Raw genomic sequence first — 14872 nt, forward strand, 5'->3', positions numbered from 1 at the left:
AGATATTAATGAGCTGGTTGCTAAAATGACAGATGTGATTGTATGTCATTAAAAGTAGAATAGGAATGTATGTGGAAACTGGCTTCAACCCTGCTTATTGATGTTACATTTATCACTTATAAGAAAAAAAAGAACTTGTGGTCAGTGATTAGCCCAAAGAAATATTTGCAGTTGTTTTCTTAAAAAAAAAAAAAAAGGGGGGGGGGCAGGAGTAAGTGGGAGGGAACAGATAGAAAATGAAACAGAAAATCATTACGGAACCAAATGTATCAGTGTTTTTCCCAGATCTTGAATAAATCTAGCAGCTTTTGCTCTCCCCATCTTAGCAATCAAGACAAGAACATATCTTTTGTTTTGGGGAGAGGGTAGGACCTTTTCAGTTGCAAAAGATAAGAGATCTCTAAATTTTAAAGTATCATGGACATAAAGAAATAGGAGATAATTAGTCAGTGGTTCTTGTATGTAACTTCAGAAGCACCAACGAACAAAACCATACTGCAGCTCTAAAGTGAAGCAGGTACTTTTTTGTGCAACCCATAATCCTGAACTTACTGCCACAGGATGCTGTGGAAGCCAAAAGTGGTATGAAACACTATCAAGCAAATTCATGGGAAGAAGTCCATTGAAGGCCAATTTAGTCATGGTTTTGTATGCTTGCATGTGTGTTTTTAGGTGTGATTTTTGGGGTGGTGGTTGTAGGTTTGTTTTTTTTTTTTCTTTCTTTCTTTCTTTTTCCCCCTTGTAGCTTATTCATTCTCTTAACAGGAGTTTTGCTGGAGGCTGAGGGCTTACCAAGAGAACTAGGATAGGGGAAGCATAGAGCTGTTAGGCCTTTTCTTGTTGCAATGCAAAACCTTTCCTGTTGAGATAGGGCGCAAGTCTATGTGGACTTGTGGTATGATGACTTAACATATTTGAAAGGTGATATCTCACAGCTTGGTGTGTTTTCTGATGATGATTCATATCATAGCATGATTATGCTCTGTTAGTTTGTCATATCCATTTCACTGAGGGAGGACCATAGGTTTGACCCCAAACTAGAAATGAGTCATGCTGTAAAATGGTAGACTCAGCTGCTAATACCTTGTGTAAAAATAGAAATACACTTACAGTACTGAACTACTGATTCAAATTATGACAACTTACAATATTCCTGAGTGGGAGAGCTATTAGTAATGCTAAACAGATTGCTCAAATGATACCTGTTTTTATTGATTGTGTTGAATCTGACTGTAATATGCTAAAATGACTAACATGCAGCTCTGATGATGATTTTGTGTTATAGGACAAATAAATTAATGATGCATCTTAACCTAAAATAGGGACTAATATGCCTTTTAAAGATGGAAAAAATGCAAGATCCAGAAGAGATTTGTGGCTTTCTGCCTGTTTAAAGGAAATACCTGCCAAAAAATTTGAAAATATATATTTTTTCCTCATTAAGCTTTTTGTTTCTAGTATGCTAGTATAGAAGACTTAGTTTGTTGTGAGACTAGAATGTAGACTATGCTGGTTTTGTTTTCGTTTTTTTCTAATAGGTTGCAAATCCAGAAGAGGATGACACATTAAGTGATGTAAATCCAAAACCAAAGGAAGAAATGGATGTTATTGTAAGAATTGAGGAATTATGTTGTGAATCTTCTATTCCTTCAGATGATAGGCAAGAGGCCATTCCTAGGCAAACTGAGATGGTGCATAGTTATAAATGTGTAACTCCAGAAACTGAGGAATTCTCTACTCCTACAGAAGCTGAAAAGGCTGGTTCCAGCTCAGCTGATTGGACTAAAAATGATTTGCCTGTTAGTCCTTCAAGTTACAGAGCACTATGTGGTCTTGAAAACTGTGTTAGTAAAGAAGTCAGCCTAGTTCCTGATGGTGATAAACTGCCACCACTTTTGCTTGCGGCAGGAGAAAACGGAAAAGGTAAAATTTGGGTAAATTGTTAGCATTGTATCACCTGATGCAAGATTTCTAAATAAGAACTTCTGTGTGTATAGAGTGTATTGTAATACAATTTTAACTTTCATTTATCTGTGCTGCACATTGGATCGTGTTTGATAACTGAACCTGCATTATTAGAAAGATCCATCTGTATGTTACGAAAATACTTCATCACTTAATGCCTCATAGCAGTGCTTGTGCTCATTGTTTGTAGCTGTTACAGTACCAGTATATGGATGAGGAGACAGCATATGTAGTTGATTACTAATTAGCAAATAAACAGTAGCCCTAGTTTACACACTTATTACAAATCCTGTATTATTTTATATGATCTTTTACTCTTGGGGTAAGCTTTTACTCCTAGGGTAAGTTCATTGGTTGATCTGTAGCTGTTCTAAGTTTGAGAACACCAGCCTTTTAAGAGAGGACGGTGGGGCAGTCTTTCATATATGATCTGTAACTTTTTTTTTTTTTTTGATAGTTGGCTGACATGTTAAACTAAATCAACTCTTAATTTATTTAGATCCTCTAGTGGAAGAACATCCATCTCACCAGCAGGTCACCTTGCTTCTTGCGGAAGGAGGTCCTAATCCATTAACCTTTATCCTAAATGCAAACTTCCTTGTGAATGTCAAGTTAATATCATGTAAGTAGTGCACATTTTCTTTTCTATTAAATCAGTCTGTCTTTTCCTCTTTATAAAACAATATCACTGTGGTATCTACTTTTAATTAAAGATTCTTCAGAAAAGTGCTGGTACTTCTCGACAAATGGACTACATGGCTTGGGTCAGGCAGAAATTATCATCCTACTGCAGTGTTTGCCAGATGAAGAGACTTTTCCTAATGAAATACTAAAATTATTTATTGATATCTACAAGGATGTAATGAAAGGTACATCATATCTAACTGTGTTATAATATCTTCTTGCTTATCTTTAAAGCTGGGAGTTAATCTGATTTTTACTGTATTATTTGTTGATATCTAATGATTTTGTTGAATAAGCTTGCAGTATTAACTTCAGGTTCTACCTAAACAACAGGAGAAATAGAATTTAGCAAGTTTCTGATTCATATACTTTTGTAAACCTCCTGTTGATTGGCTTTTTGTTTGCCCTTTAGTTGTGTTGTGTGGGAGATTTTGGGTATAAATCATTGAGTCTCCAGTTTAGGACATCTGGAGCTTCATTTGTAGAGGTACAGTAAAGTGTGTGAACTTTTGATCAGCATAACTCAAATATTTATCAAACTTTTTCTTAGATGTAAAATGATATAGTGAAATACATTGTGTACCAGAATGTTTACACCTTGGAGAAGTTTTTTAGTATTTGTTTGGAAAAATCTAGTTTCATATTCAAGGTCATTGAGTTAATAGATAAGACTATATAGCACCGATAGGCTGTGGATTTGGATGTCCACAAGATTTTCAGGAAGACTTGAGATGTAACGTATGGTTTAAAGCGTATAGGTACTGATGTTAGAACACTTAGTATTTTTCTTCTTGATACTAACATATTACTCTTGACATGCAAAGATTTTATCGGTCTCCCTTTCAACAGGAAGGTTAATAAGAAAAATGGAAAACTTTACTTTTACTGAAAACTTTCTCGGTAACAAAGACCATGGAGGATTCCTGTTTGTTTCACCAACTTTTCAGAAACTTGATGATCTGCTTTTACCAGATAGCCCTTTTCTATGTGGCATTCTAATCCATAAGTTGGAAATACCCTGGGCAAAAGTTTTTCCAATCCGTTTAATGTTGAGATTGGGAGCAGAATATGGGGGTAAGTTTTATCACTTAAGATAGCTGTATAAATGTAAAATTACCTGTGAGAATGTTTTGTAGGCAAGTGATAAGTTCAAAGTCATCAAGACTCTTGGCAGTATTTTATATTACACTTGCGTAAGACTGAAGTTCCATACAAGTGTCTTAACAGGTGGCTCCCCATGGGAATTTACAATCTGTGCTGCTGGACCCTCTTGATTCTTTGTCAATTTAGCTGAAGATGGGTGGGCCTAGAAACTACAACTGAGAGTAATAAGCTGTCAGTGTCTGACTTCTGTTGTTACAGGAGAAACTTTTGCAGGGAAATTCACTAGCCTAATTTATAACTTTGATAAATCATTTTTCTGAATTAAGATTACCTTTTTCGAAATGAGGTGGACACGTGTGTGTGTGTGTGTATATATATATGTATGCATATATATATATATTAAAAAAAAAAAGACCAGCAGATTGGATGGGATGTCACATGGTCCAACTGTTGCTGAGTCAGAAGAGTTGGAATGGATTTCAAAAACGCATCATACACAATTTTCCCAAGCCGAGTGGGTTTTGATAAATAAGCCTACCATTGTATAAGTTGTAAGTCAATAAATATGTATCACTCAGTTGTTTATGGATTTCTTACATAGCTCAATAGCAGAGTACCCCTGGATGGGCTTCTGTCAGCATGTTGAGGAAGATGGTAGCTTCTTTGTCATTCTTCTCTTCCCAAGCTTCTTGTGATTTTTGTACCATTCTTGCATCTTTTTTTGGTTGATCTCACCATCCTGGCTTTGCTATGTGTGTGGGGGTTGATTTTTTTTTTAAGTTTTTTAGTTTTAGTTTTCAAATGGCTTTTTCATATTGTGGTCTCTGATCTTCTGCATTTCCCTATTTTGCCTTGTTTCTACCTGTATGTGTTTCCTATCCCAGTCATCAGTTGTTCACTTTAAAGCATGCTGCTTTATACAGATCTCCTCATCACTTTACTCCTGCTTATCAGTGCTCTGTGATACTCTGCTATGTGTTACAGCATTGATGTAGAAGCAATTGTTAACCCTTATGGTATTCTTATTCAAGCAATTGCTAAGCCTGGCAACCCCTCTAAGCTGATGACCCAAAGGCTGAACCCAGGCTGTTTCCCTCCCTCTGCCCCAAGAGAGCTGCAGTAGGATGTAACTGAGGGGGAGGAAATTGTGCAGTGGGTGAAAAGGTAGGCCGTGGGGGAGAAGCCAGCAGTGGCTGTAGTTCCTATGGCTGGTCAGGTTTCATTGAAATGAAAGGAAGCTGTAGCTGAATATAGAAATAAATACTTGGATTAGCAAATTCTGCAGTTGTTAGTTGGTAAACATCCTCTTTCTTTTCTTCCCCGCCCTAGTGTATCCAACGCCTGTGGTAAGTTTCAGAGACCGAAAGCCGCTCTTTGGAGAGATAGGACACACAATTATGAATCTGCTTGTTGTGAGTAAATGTCTCGTTCTCTTCCCTTCCTGTTGTAATTTAGACGATGTAAAATATCCTTGCAAGTCGGATATTCTTTAAAGCTGAATTGTGTTTTGGCAAAAATAAAGGGTTAACGTTTTTATTCTTCATACTTGACTTGGAACTTTCCTAACCAAGAATATTTGTGTGTGAATTAGGAAAGCTATACCTTTCACGCTATTGTCTTTAGCATATTTTCTTGTGGTAGGAAGCAACTTTAAGTGAATGAGAAGAATTTTGTATTTTAATTAAAGTTGGTTGTAATCATTATTCTGAGATGTTCTTTTTATTTATTTATTTGCTCTTCTCAGTATTGCTGTGGTGCAGGAATTCTTTTTTTTTTTTTTTTTTTGGTCTGGAAAAACAGACTTAATCAGCCCACAGTATCTGCCTGTTATAACCATAATTACTTTGCCACACAAACGTAACTTTACCACACCTATCCCATCTGTGCTGTGTGTTATGGGAAGAGCTTTGATTTTTGGCAAAATCATCAGATTAAATCAAGTCTGGATTTATGCGACTCTCTGAGGAAGTTTTTTTTTTTCAGTCACTCAGCTGATTTTATTTAAACTTCTAGGAAACCTGTATTCCAGACCAGTAACCTTCCTTTTCTAACACTTATGTAGAACTGATTCTTAATGCTGAAGACAATGTGATAAAAATTGCTGAAAGGTTATGGAGAGAATTGCATGTATTATTCAAGTGATCGTGAAGTCCTCCTGTAGAGGTATGCATGCATATTCCCATTACAGCTGAGATGGAACAGCATTCTGTGGCACTCTCCTATTTTTGCCAACACTGTTCATGTCATTATGTAGAGAATCAGTCTCCAAGYTGAGCCATCTGAAAACTAGTGATTTTTTTTTTTTCCTTAAAATAACTTTAGATTTTAAGTCTATGAGCCAGCTCACTACTTGATTTGCCAAAGTACCAGTACCAATGTGAGGGAGAAGGCTGTGATGGAGACACTCATTTAATTGGCTTAAGCCACAGCTTCTTGCTCAGCAAGTGCCTAAACCACAGATTGCTGAAGGCTGGAAGAGTAGCCTGGGGAAGACAGGCAGGCACATAAGACGCAGTATAAAATCACTAGTGTCTACTTTTCATAACTGTTAGAAGATACTGAGCTGGACTGAGCTTCAGTCAGATCTGGTATACCCATTCTTTTAGCCTACCGTGGAATTGCACCTTCAGATTTTGCAGAATATAACATTCTGCTGACAAAGAGTGCTTCTGTAGAATTTTTCATCTGGATTACAGAATTGCTCAGACTCTCCATCATACCTGTGTTTGGTGTGAGCACAAAAGAGGCAGTGGGAATATGTGCTTCCTGGTGGGACTACCCCTTTTGATGTTGCATTTCTATCTACATGTGGTGCAAATTCTCAATTAAGGATGATGCAAAACTGAGTACCACACAGATGACTGAGGTAGTGATAAATGATGAAAGCAAAGGGAACCTATCATGCCTATCTTAGCGTTGCTAAAACAGTACCAGTTCAACTGAAACTTGTAACACAGTGAGATCTGTTCATAAATACCTTTCTTGCTACAGCTGTACTGGTTGAAGAAGATGCAGATTTCCTGGCTCAGCTGCTGCTGTAGCCTTCTCTAACCTGTCTGTCCTCTGTACACAGAGCTAGTAAAGGCAAATTACACCTGAATAGTTCTGGAATGAAACAATAGGGAGATTTTGCAGAAGTGGCTGTGATGGTGGATGATAACCTTTGTCAGGGAAAGGTATAATAAACAGTGCTCAAGCATGCAGAAGAGGTTGTAGCTGCAGGAGAAAGAATATGAGCATATAAACTAACTCATCTGGATGGAAGCTTCCACGCTTTGCTCTTCTCTCAGAGAGGGGTGTTGAAGTTTGTTTGTTATCTGAAACATCGTAAGATCCTTATGTGAATAAAGCAGCTGTAGTCTAAACAGTCTGTGTGTACACTGGTAAATGATATTTAAAACTACTTTGTCAGTACTAGACTCAGATACTGATTATTTTTTCCTCCTGTGATGTATATGAAGGGTAAATTATTAGCCACACCTAATGTCACTACTCTTTAGAAGGTTAGAGATCAATGTAAAAATGCTGAATGCTTAGATTAAATGAGATTTCTTAAAAAAAAAAAAGTAAGAAAATGATGCATAGAGTTCAGCCATCTGTTAACATAAAGACTGTCTGTTACAGGACCTTAGAAACTATCAATATACTTTGCATACCATACATAACCTATTTGTTCATGTGGAAATGGGTAGAAGCTGTATTAAAATACCTCTAAGGAGATACAATGAGGTGAGTATAGCTATCTTCATTAGCTTTCTAATCCAAGCTACTTTAATCTTTATTTTTCACACAATACTTGTAACATCTTTAACTTGAGTGCTTTAAAAAAGAAAAAACATTAGACTAGAGGGTGAAAGAAGTTTGTTTTGACTTCCGTGATCAGTTTCTAGGCTGTTCTGTGTGTAACTTTGTCACTTGATTGCAGCTCTCTAGATTACTTTGCTGTTTGAACTTTAAGTTGATGTAGGTGTGTATCTCTGGGGTGAAATTATCTGAACACTCCTTTTTCTTCTTCCTGGATGTTTTGGAAGGTGGATATTGAGTGGCAAGTTGGGCTTTAGGATAACTGTTAAATGGTGAAAGAAATCAGCAGTTTATCTGAAGTCTTCTAGAGTATACTTTCAAGGAGGACCTCTTCCACATCTCCTAAAGGTGGTGTTCTGCTTACAACTTCAAGGAAAATCATTTTTGCCAAAGAGTATTTTTTTTTACAGTTTGCTTGCTTCAGCTTTAACAAAACTGCATAATAAAATGCATGAGGTTTAATGCATGCTTTAGCCTTACAAGAACAAAAAATCCCCACAGCCCTGGTATTCTAATGTGCAGAGGTATTCAGACTGACTTTATCCCTGTCAATTGAAATAGTATTTTTGATCATGCACAGAAATTTTTCCTCAGCTAATCACAGCAAATCCTGTGGTGCAAACTGTCTTTAGAATGACAGAAGTGAATAATTCTTGAGATTTGTTTTGAGAGCTACCAACTTTTTTTAATATAGGATCTTCTTTGAAAAATGTCTTTTTAACACGAGTTCTGCAAAACAGAGATTTGTCTCAGTTTCATGACAAAAAATTTTGTACTGACAGGTAATGAAGGTGATAAACTCTTCCAATGAGCATGTAATTAGCATTGGAGCCAGTTTCAATACTGAAGCAGATTCTCACTTAGTGTGTGTGCAGGGTAAGGATGGTATCTATCACACACAAGCAAACAGTGCAACTGGACATCCTAGGAAAGGTAAGCTGTCTAGTAATCACATCTCTTGAGCAGAAATGCAAGATTCAGTGATTTAGGTTGCAAGGAAAAAAATGTATTCCAGAAGTTTGGACAAAAGCACAATATTCTAGAAGCTAAGTAATTTAAATGCAAAATAGAATTATGTTAACTTCTATATAAACACTTAGGTATCTTTTATAAATGCTGTTAAATAGAAATTAATACTTTTTTCTGTTTTCAGTTTTTTTAATCTAGTTTACATTTTCATACTTCATCAGATTCTTTATCTCTTTCCAAATTTAATATTAATGTGAATTGGGGAATATATTTATAGATGTAGACACATGGTCTGTGTAACTGAGTGTGTAAAATATCTAACAGTGAGTATCTCTATACAACATCTAGCAAACTGATAACACCACATGTGCAGTAAAGAGCAGTACAGTGCTTTAGGGTGTTTCGAATGCAGTGCAACTGTCTGCATGGCAGTGTATCTGGGCTGTTAATTCGGTGACTACAAATTTGGGTGATATGTGGTGGTACTCATTTTATTTCTACTTTTCATAGTCACAGGTGCAAGTTTTGTGGTGTTTAATGGAGCCTTGAAAACATCTTCAGGATTTCTAGCTAAATCCAGTATAGTTGAAGGTAAGAATTTAGCACTATGTGGTTTATTTAAAGAATGAAGTATATATATGATTAGCAGTCTAGTGCAAGATCTTTATTCTACTGTAAGCTAAGCTCTTCATGATTTTTAACTTTGTAGAAAACCTATTGCAAATTACGCTGTATTAAAAATGTATGCTGATGCACCTGTTTGTTTTAATATATATTGGGTTTTAACTCTTTGCTTAATTCAGTCAATCTGAGTATTTCCTTTACAGTTGCATACATCTAAAATTGTTTTCATTGATGAATTGATGAAATATATATTTTGATACATAAATGCCAAAAACCTCTAYGATCTAGCTCTGTTGACCAGAAAAGTTTTCATAACACTTTTTCTTTCATGTAGTGTTTAATGCCATAGTTGGGGGACAGAGTCCAAGTTACGATTTGTGTGCATTTATTAAGGAAAGGGCCTTTCTACTAGAATTTAAACCAAGATTCTACTAAAACACCCTCCTGCTGCTTCTGTAGATAAGTGAGAGTTTTAACTGATTTTCTTTTAGATGGACTAATGGTACAAATAACTCCAGATACAATGGAAAGCCTACGTCAGGCATTGAGAGACAAGAAGGACTTTAAAATAACTTGTGGCAAAACGGATGCAGGAGACCTAAAAGAACATGTAGATATTTGCTGGGTAGAAAATGAAGAAAAAACAAACAAAGGGTAAATGTATTATGAAAGCAAAACATTTTATAGAATTCTTTTGTTTCCAACTCTTAAATATCCACCTTTTATTTCAAGGAATTAATCTAAAATATTTTTTATTGAAAGAAGGAATTTTATTTTTAAAACCTATAAAACAATGGGACAGTAAACTACCTGCAGTCCTCTAGATGTCACTAGCAGAATAATTTTGCTTATGGTGGTCATATAGTTTTTGTTCTCTGTTCTGGAAGTTGACAGGAAGAGGCTATAAGCCCTCAGTGTGGTGGTGGTGGTTTTCTGTCAAAGCCGTAATCAATTTGTGTGAAGATGGAATTAATCCCTTTTAAGCTCACTCATTGAGAGGGGCTGGGAAGTGCATAGCACTGCCTTTTCCCACTGATTGCTTACAATGCAGCATTCAGTCAGCAAGGTGAAATGGGATGCAAGACCCATGATCATATACCCCATGATTTGAACACTTGTTTACACAGAGTCAAACATTAACTATGATTTAACTACCCATCACTAATTCAAAAATTGCCTCTACGTTTTAATCAAATACACTGTTTCTCAGGCCAGGGCTTGATTTGCTGTGCCCCTTCCTATGGCTTCTCTGATCAATTAGAGCAAACGGGCTTTACTTAAGAAGACTTCTAGTTTCTTCAACCTGTAAGATGAGTTTGGTATTAAATAAGTGGTGTGTCTGTTTTCTATTTAGGATTATTTGTTTTTATAGCCTGTGTATTTTCATGATGCAAATTGTGTATTACATTTTTGTTATATACCTGTCTAGTCATTCCTAAATGTTATTTAAACATTGTGTTTTAGGCTGAATAACTTGTATGAAGTAAGATGTTGGTGTAATTATTAACTATGTTATTATCTTCTGTAGAATTTTAAGCCCAGTAGATGGAAAATCAATGGAAGGAACTCAAAATGAAAAAGTACTACAAGGTGGAGACTTTGAAGCAGAAGGAAAAATTATGAAGTGTACTGAAGTTAGTAAATTACATTGTAGCTGAGTGTTTTTTACCACTGTTTAGAGTAATTAGGTGGTAATGTGGATAGAGATGCTACCAAACAAATCAACTTATTTAATATGTGGCCATACCAATATGCCAACTGTTTTCTATAATTCTTTGATCATTTTACACACCTTTCATTATTTTCCTTCTGAAAAGAGATTTAGTCATGTCTGTAAGTTTTGATAACTGTATATAATCCAGATATCCTATAGCCACTCAACTATTCCCATAGTTGCTCAATACATATTTAGAACAGATAAAATATTGGAATATTTTGCCAGCAAACAAGCATTGGTATTTATGGCTCTTTCTCTTCTGGATTATGTGTACATAGAATTATTTTTCTTTTGCTTTTTAGTATAACCAGGCTACTAACTGTCTTATCTCTTCTTTAATTTCAGGTGTACTATTTTCAAAAGGACCATGAACTATCCAGTCCTGTTCCTCACCAGTTTGCTAAAGAGATTGCTACTGCTTGCAGTACTGCTCTTTGCCCGCATCTTAAAACCTTGAAAAATAATGGAATGAATAAGATAGGCCTTAGAATTTCCATTGACTCAGATATGGTAATCTTTCAACTTTTATTGCAGATGCCACATTTCAACTGAAATCTTTGCTTTAAAGACCTTGGGTCCCTTTCTGAATTTTTTAAATTTTTTTACCATACCCCAGATCCAGACTGAGAATGAAATTTCATGTAGAAACCGTCCAAATGATCAGTTCCCCCCGAAAGGGATGGGCCTGCTTCTTTTTCTGCCCCATTCCCTAATAGCTTGCTTACAATGTGTTACCAGTCATTCCCTAGTTCTAACTCTGGCACTCATTTGCTTCCAAGGTGAGTCAATTTAGAGAATCATAGAGATAGTACAGTTTTCTGCTATTTTAGCTCCCTAAGCTAGTTCAGTAAGGGGTATGCGCACCAAAGCCTGTATAGCAGAAGAGGACAGGTCTGCACAACTGAGGATGGGAGAGAGAGAAAGCAAGGCTATCCAGCAGGTGATGCCCCTGAAAAGGATACAGAACTCAAGATCTGAACTCAAGATCTAAACTTCCTTGCTTCTGAAGGTGGTATTCTCAGTCATACATCCTTATCTTATTTCAGAGAACCTTGTAAATCAACTTAGTTTCTAGTTTTCAGCAATGTTTTGAAACTAGTCTCATAAGTAACTGTGATATTAGGAAGTAATCGCATCATTCTTGGACACCAATATGGAGCAGTCTGGGATGCAGAGGGTGTGTGGCCCTATAAGCCCAAGGGGAACATTGCATGTTTCTCAATGGCAAACCTTACAGTGACTGACTGACCTGGAAACCCACCCAGTGCCTTTGTCATTCAGTACTAGGTGAAACACTGCTTTTTTCCAAGATACTGCACTTCTGTGTCATCTTGTTAATATAAAAGTGTTGATACCAACTTTTTTTTTTTTTTTTTCCTTCTAGGTTGAATACTTGGCAGGGTCTGGTGGTCAGCTTCTTCCACAGAACTATCTGAATGAGTTGGACAGTGCTCTGATTCCTGTGATTCATGGTGGGATGTCGGATCCTACAAGTTTACCATTGGAAATGGAGTTAATATTTTTCCTTATAGAACATCTGTTTTGATGAGGATGATGTATATTACATACAATATACTGATTTGCTGGTTCTGAACACCGAAGTTGTAATGTTAAAAACACTGAAAATATCCATGTCACTAAAACTAGTTTTGTTTTAATGAACTTTCAAACTGGGTTTTGTTTAAAAACAAACAAACAAACTCCAGGCTCTCTCTGGTTATTTTACCACAAAAGAATTGGTTTTTAATATTTCCTAAAGTTCTGAAACTTTACACTTAATACAGTTGCAGAAGAGGGTGGGTTTTGTTACCTCTTTACACAATTGTAGCATTTTACTATGTGTAGTGTAACTTTAAGCCATAGTATCTGCACTGCTGCCTCTTAACCTCAAATACGTGTTATAAAAATTCTTATGGTTAGATCTAATCTACATCTGAAGCACATGCTTTGCATGTGTGAATGAGATAAACCTTGTGAAGTATACTTAGCTGGCACAAAACTGTTTTCTTGCCGCCTGAGATTCAAATAGATCTTCAGTAGTTGACTGCAAACATCATGTGTCAGTACAGATTTTAAGTGCACACCGCCTGACACCTTGTGTATGATAAGCAAGAGGAGAAAAGTTTGCAGGTACGTTTATGAAGTCTTTGTAGTTGGAGAAGTCCTGACTTAATATTGGGATATTATGCTGGTGCTTCAGGAACATACGCTTCTAATTTTTTTATAGAATAACTGATTTCATTCTTGTATTTATAAGGATTTATCTACCTTAAATGATGCTATTTTTATAAATATTGATATTTTTTCCTTTACTCTGTGTTCAAAAGTCCTGATACAATTTGACCTTCCAAGGATAATTAAGAAGCCTCGTTACCCTTGAAGTAATCTACATGTAGCAATAAGTCAGATAAGAATCCTGTAATATCTTTTCTGCTCCCCTGTGCTACTTTTTGACACCTCTTAGCAGCCACCTTTATTTTCAGGGAGAACAGATGTATTAAGTGTGAATTTTCATGAACAGACTGCTTTAGTATACCTGAGGTTCTTGTATTTTTGATATTGGGTCATTAAGATCTATTTATGTACTTGCAATGCACGTGATTTGTACAGAGGTTCAGTGAACCACAATCAGGGTTTGATAACTGTCACTTAACTGTTTACCAAGAACAGAACCAAAACAAAAATGTATCCAAGCTCTGTATTGTTTTGAGTAAAAATGCTGGTACAGTTTTATAATGAGAGACTATTAAAACTTTGATGCCTTCTTGATTCTCATAGGGGACACTGTTTTTGTATTGCAAACAAAATTTGTAACTTAATCTAATCAATGCTGCTGTTATCTTTGCTTTGGAACACCAGTGTTAGAAGTGTTCAGGCTTCAAGATCTTCGGCTGGAGGAAACTGAGGATGCACTTGAACTAATTAATACAACTCTTTCAGAGAAACCGTAGTCCTGGAGAAAAACTGAAGACCACACCATACGTATGCACTATGGATAAAACGGGGTTGCTTGAAAACAGTTCATAAGCAGAGAGTCAAGCAAACGACACTGAAAGGGTGAACAGTAGTTAAGAGGATATCACTGTTAAGTGTATCTGTACCAGATATGTAACTAGGTTGGGGTGACTTTCTTTTGTGTTACCACAGATATCCAATACCATATGGGCAAACTAGCTTTACCTGTGTTTCTTAGCGGTAACCAAAGGAACAGTTGGCTCTTATCACTTACTATGGTTTAACTCATTTTAAATAATGATTACTAACAAATAAAATTGACTAAAATGTTTGCTATTTTTACCTCTTCTATTTAAAAAAGCTTTTTTTGGTGAATGTTTCTTGGGTTTGTTTTGTTTCTATAGCTCTCTTTTGGATTTTTCTAACTCTGAAACTGTGTTGAACAGTTGAGGGAGGGTGATGCCTAGTAACTGGATCCATTTCTTGATAGTTCATTTCCACAGAATATTTAATAGTAGAATTTGTATTTGGAGGGCAGCAACTGTTTTAAACATGTAAAAGTCTCAGAGGTAGTAGGTGTGATGGACATGAATAAAGGAAATAGAGGTGGTCCTGCTTAGAGGGCCTGCCTGGGTGGGAACTTTTAGGCTTTGAATCCACAGCAGACCGCGTATACGGCCTCATAAGTGACAAATAAGGAAAGAAAGGGAGTTGCTGAAGCGAAGGTCCGTCGAGGCTGCTGCTGCAGCATGGTACTTGACCTGCAGGCGCGGAGAGGCCGCGTGCGCCAGGCCCCAGCCTGGGGCCCCGGCGCTCCCACGGGAGTACGGACCGCCCGTGCTTACCGGCGCCTCGGGGGAGGCTGCGAGCCGCGCTGGGGCCGCGCGCTGCGCCCCTTGTGTGGCTCCTGGGTAGCCGCTTTCCCCGGGCGGGGGGCGGGGAGCGCGACCCCGGCGGGGAGGGCTCTCCCGGCGCCCACCATTTGCTGTGGAAAAAAACGCCAAAAAGGCGAAACCCTTCACTTCCCCGGGGCCGGTGGGGCAGCCGCCT

At 37.1% G+C, this 14872-nt stretch overlaps 1 protein-coding gene across 12 annotated transcripts in view; it reads left to right on the forward strand.

The window, feature by feature from the left end:
- ZFYVE16 (zinc finger FYVE-type containing 16) overlaps nucleotides 1-14164 on the forward strand; it is a 37480-nt gene extending 23316 nt beyond the window's left edge. For 9 of the 12 annotated variants that reach the window (XM_026083781.1, XM_026083782.1, XM_026083784.1 and 6 more), the window contains 12 exons: nucleotides 1539-1923; nucleotides 2465-2587; nucleotides 2679-2834; nucleotides 3499-3723; nucleotides 5083-5165; nucleotides 7378-7482; nucleotides 8340-8490; nucleotides 9037-9117; nucleotides 9642-9804; nucleotides 10679-10784; nucleotides 11213-11377; nucleotides 12252-14164. In XM_026083781.1, coding sequence (XP_025939566.1) covers nucleotides 1539-1923; nucleotides 2465-2587; nucleotides 2679-2834; nucleotides 3499-3723; nucleotides 5083-5165; nucleotides 7378-7482; nucleotides 8340-8490; nucleotides 9037-9117; nucleotides 9642-9804; nucleotides 10679-10784; nucleotides 11213-11377; nucleotides 12252-12413 — 1905 coding nt within the window. In that variant the 3' untranslated portion in view covers nucleotides 12414-14164. Of the gene's footprint in view, nucleotides 1-1538; nucleotides 1924-2464; nucleotides 2588-2678; nucleotides 2835-3498; nucleotides 3724-5082; nucleotides 5166-5766; nucleotides 5854-7377; nucleotides 7483-7784; nucleotides 8309-8339; nucleotides 8491-9036; nucleotides 9118-9641; nucleotides 9805-10678; nucleotides 10785-11212; nucleotides 11378-12251 lie in introns of those variants that run through there. The other 3 variants (XM_026083788.1, XM_026083789.1, XM_026083791.1) reach the window with 3 other exon arrangements.
- The last annotated feature ends 708 nt before the right edge of the window (nucleotides 14165-14872 follow it).

This window comes from Apteryx rowi, unplaced genomic scaffold (genome assembly GCF_003343035.1).
Source record: "Apteryx rowi isolate R43461 unplaced genomic scaffold, aptRow1 scaffold_616, whole genome shotgun sequence".
Lineage (NCBI taxonomy): Eukaryota > Metazoa > Chordata > Aves > Apterygiformes > Apterygidae > Apteryx > Apteryx rowi.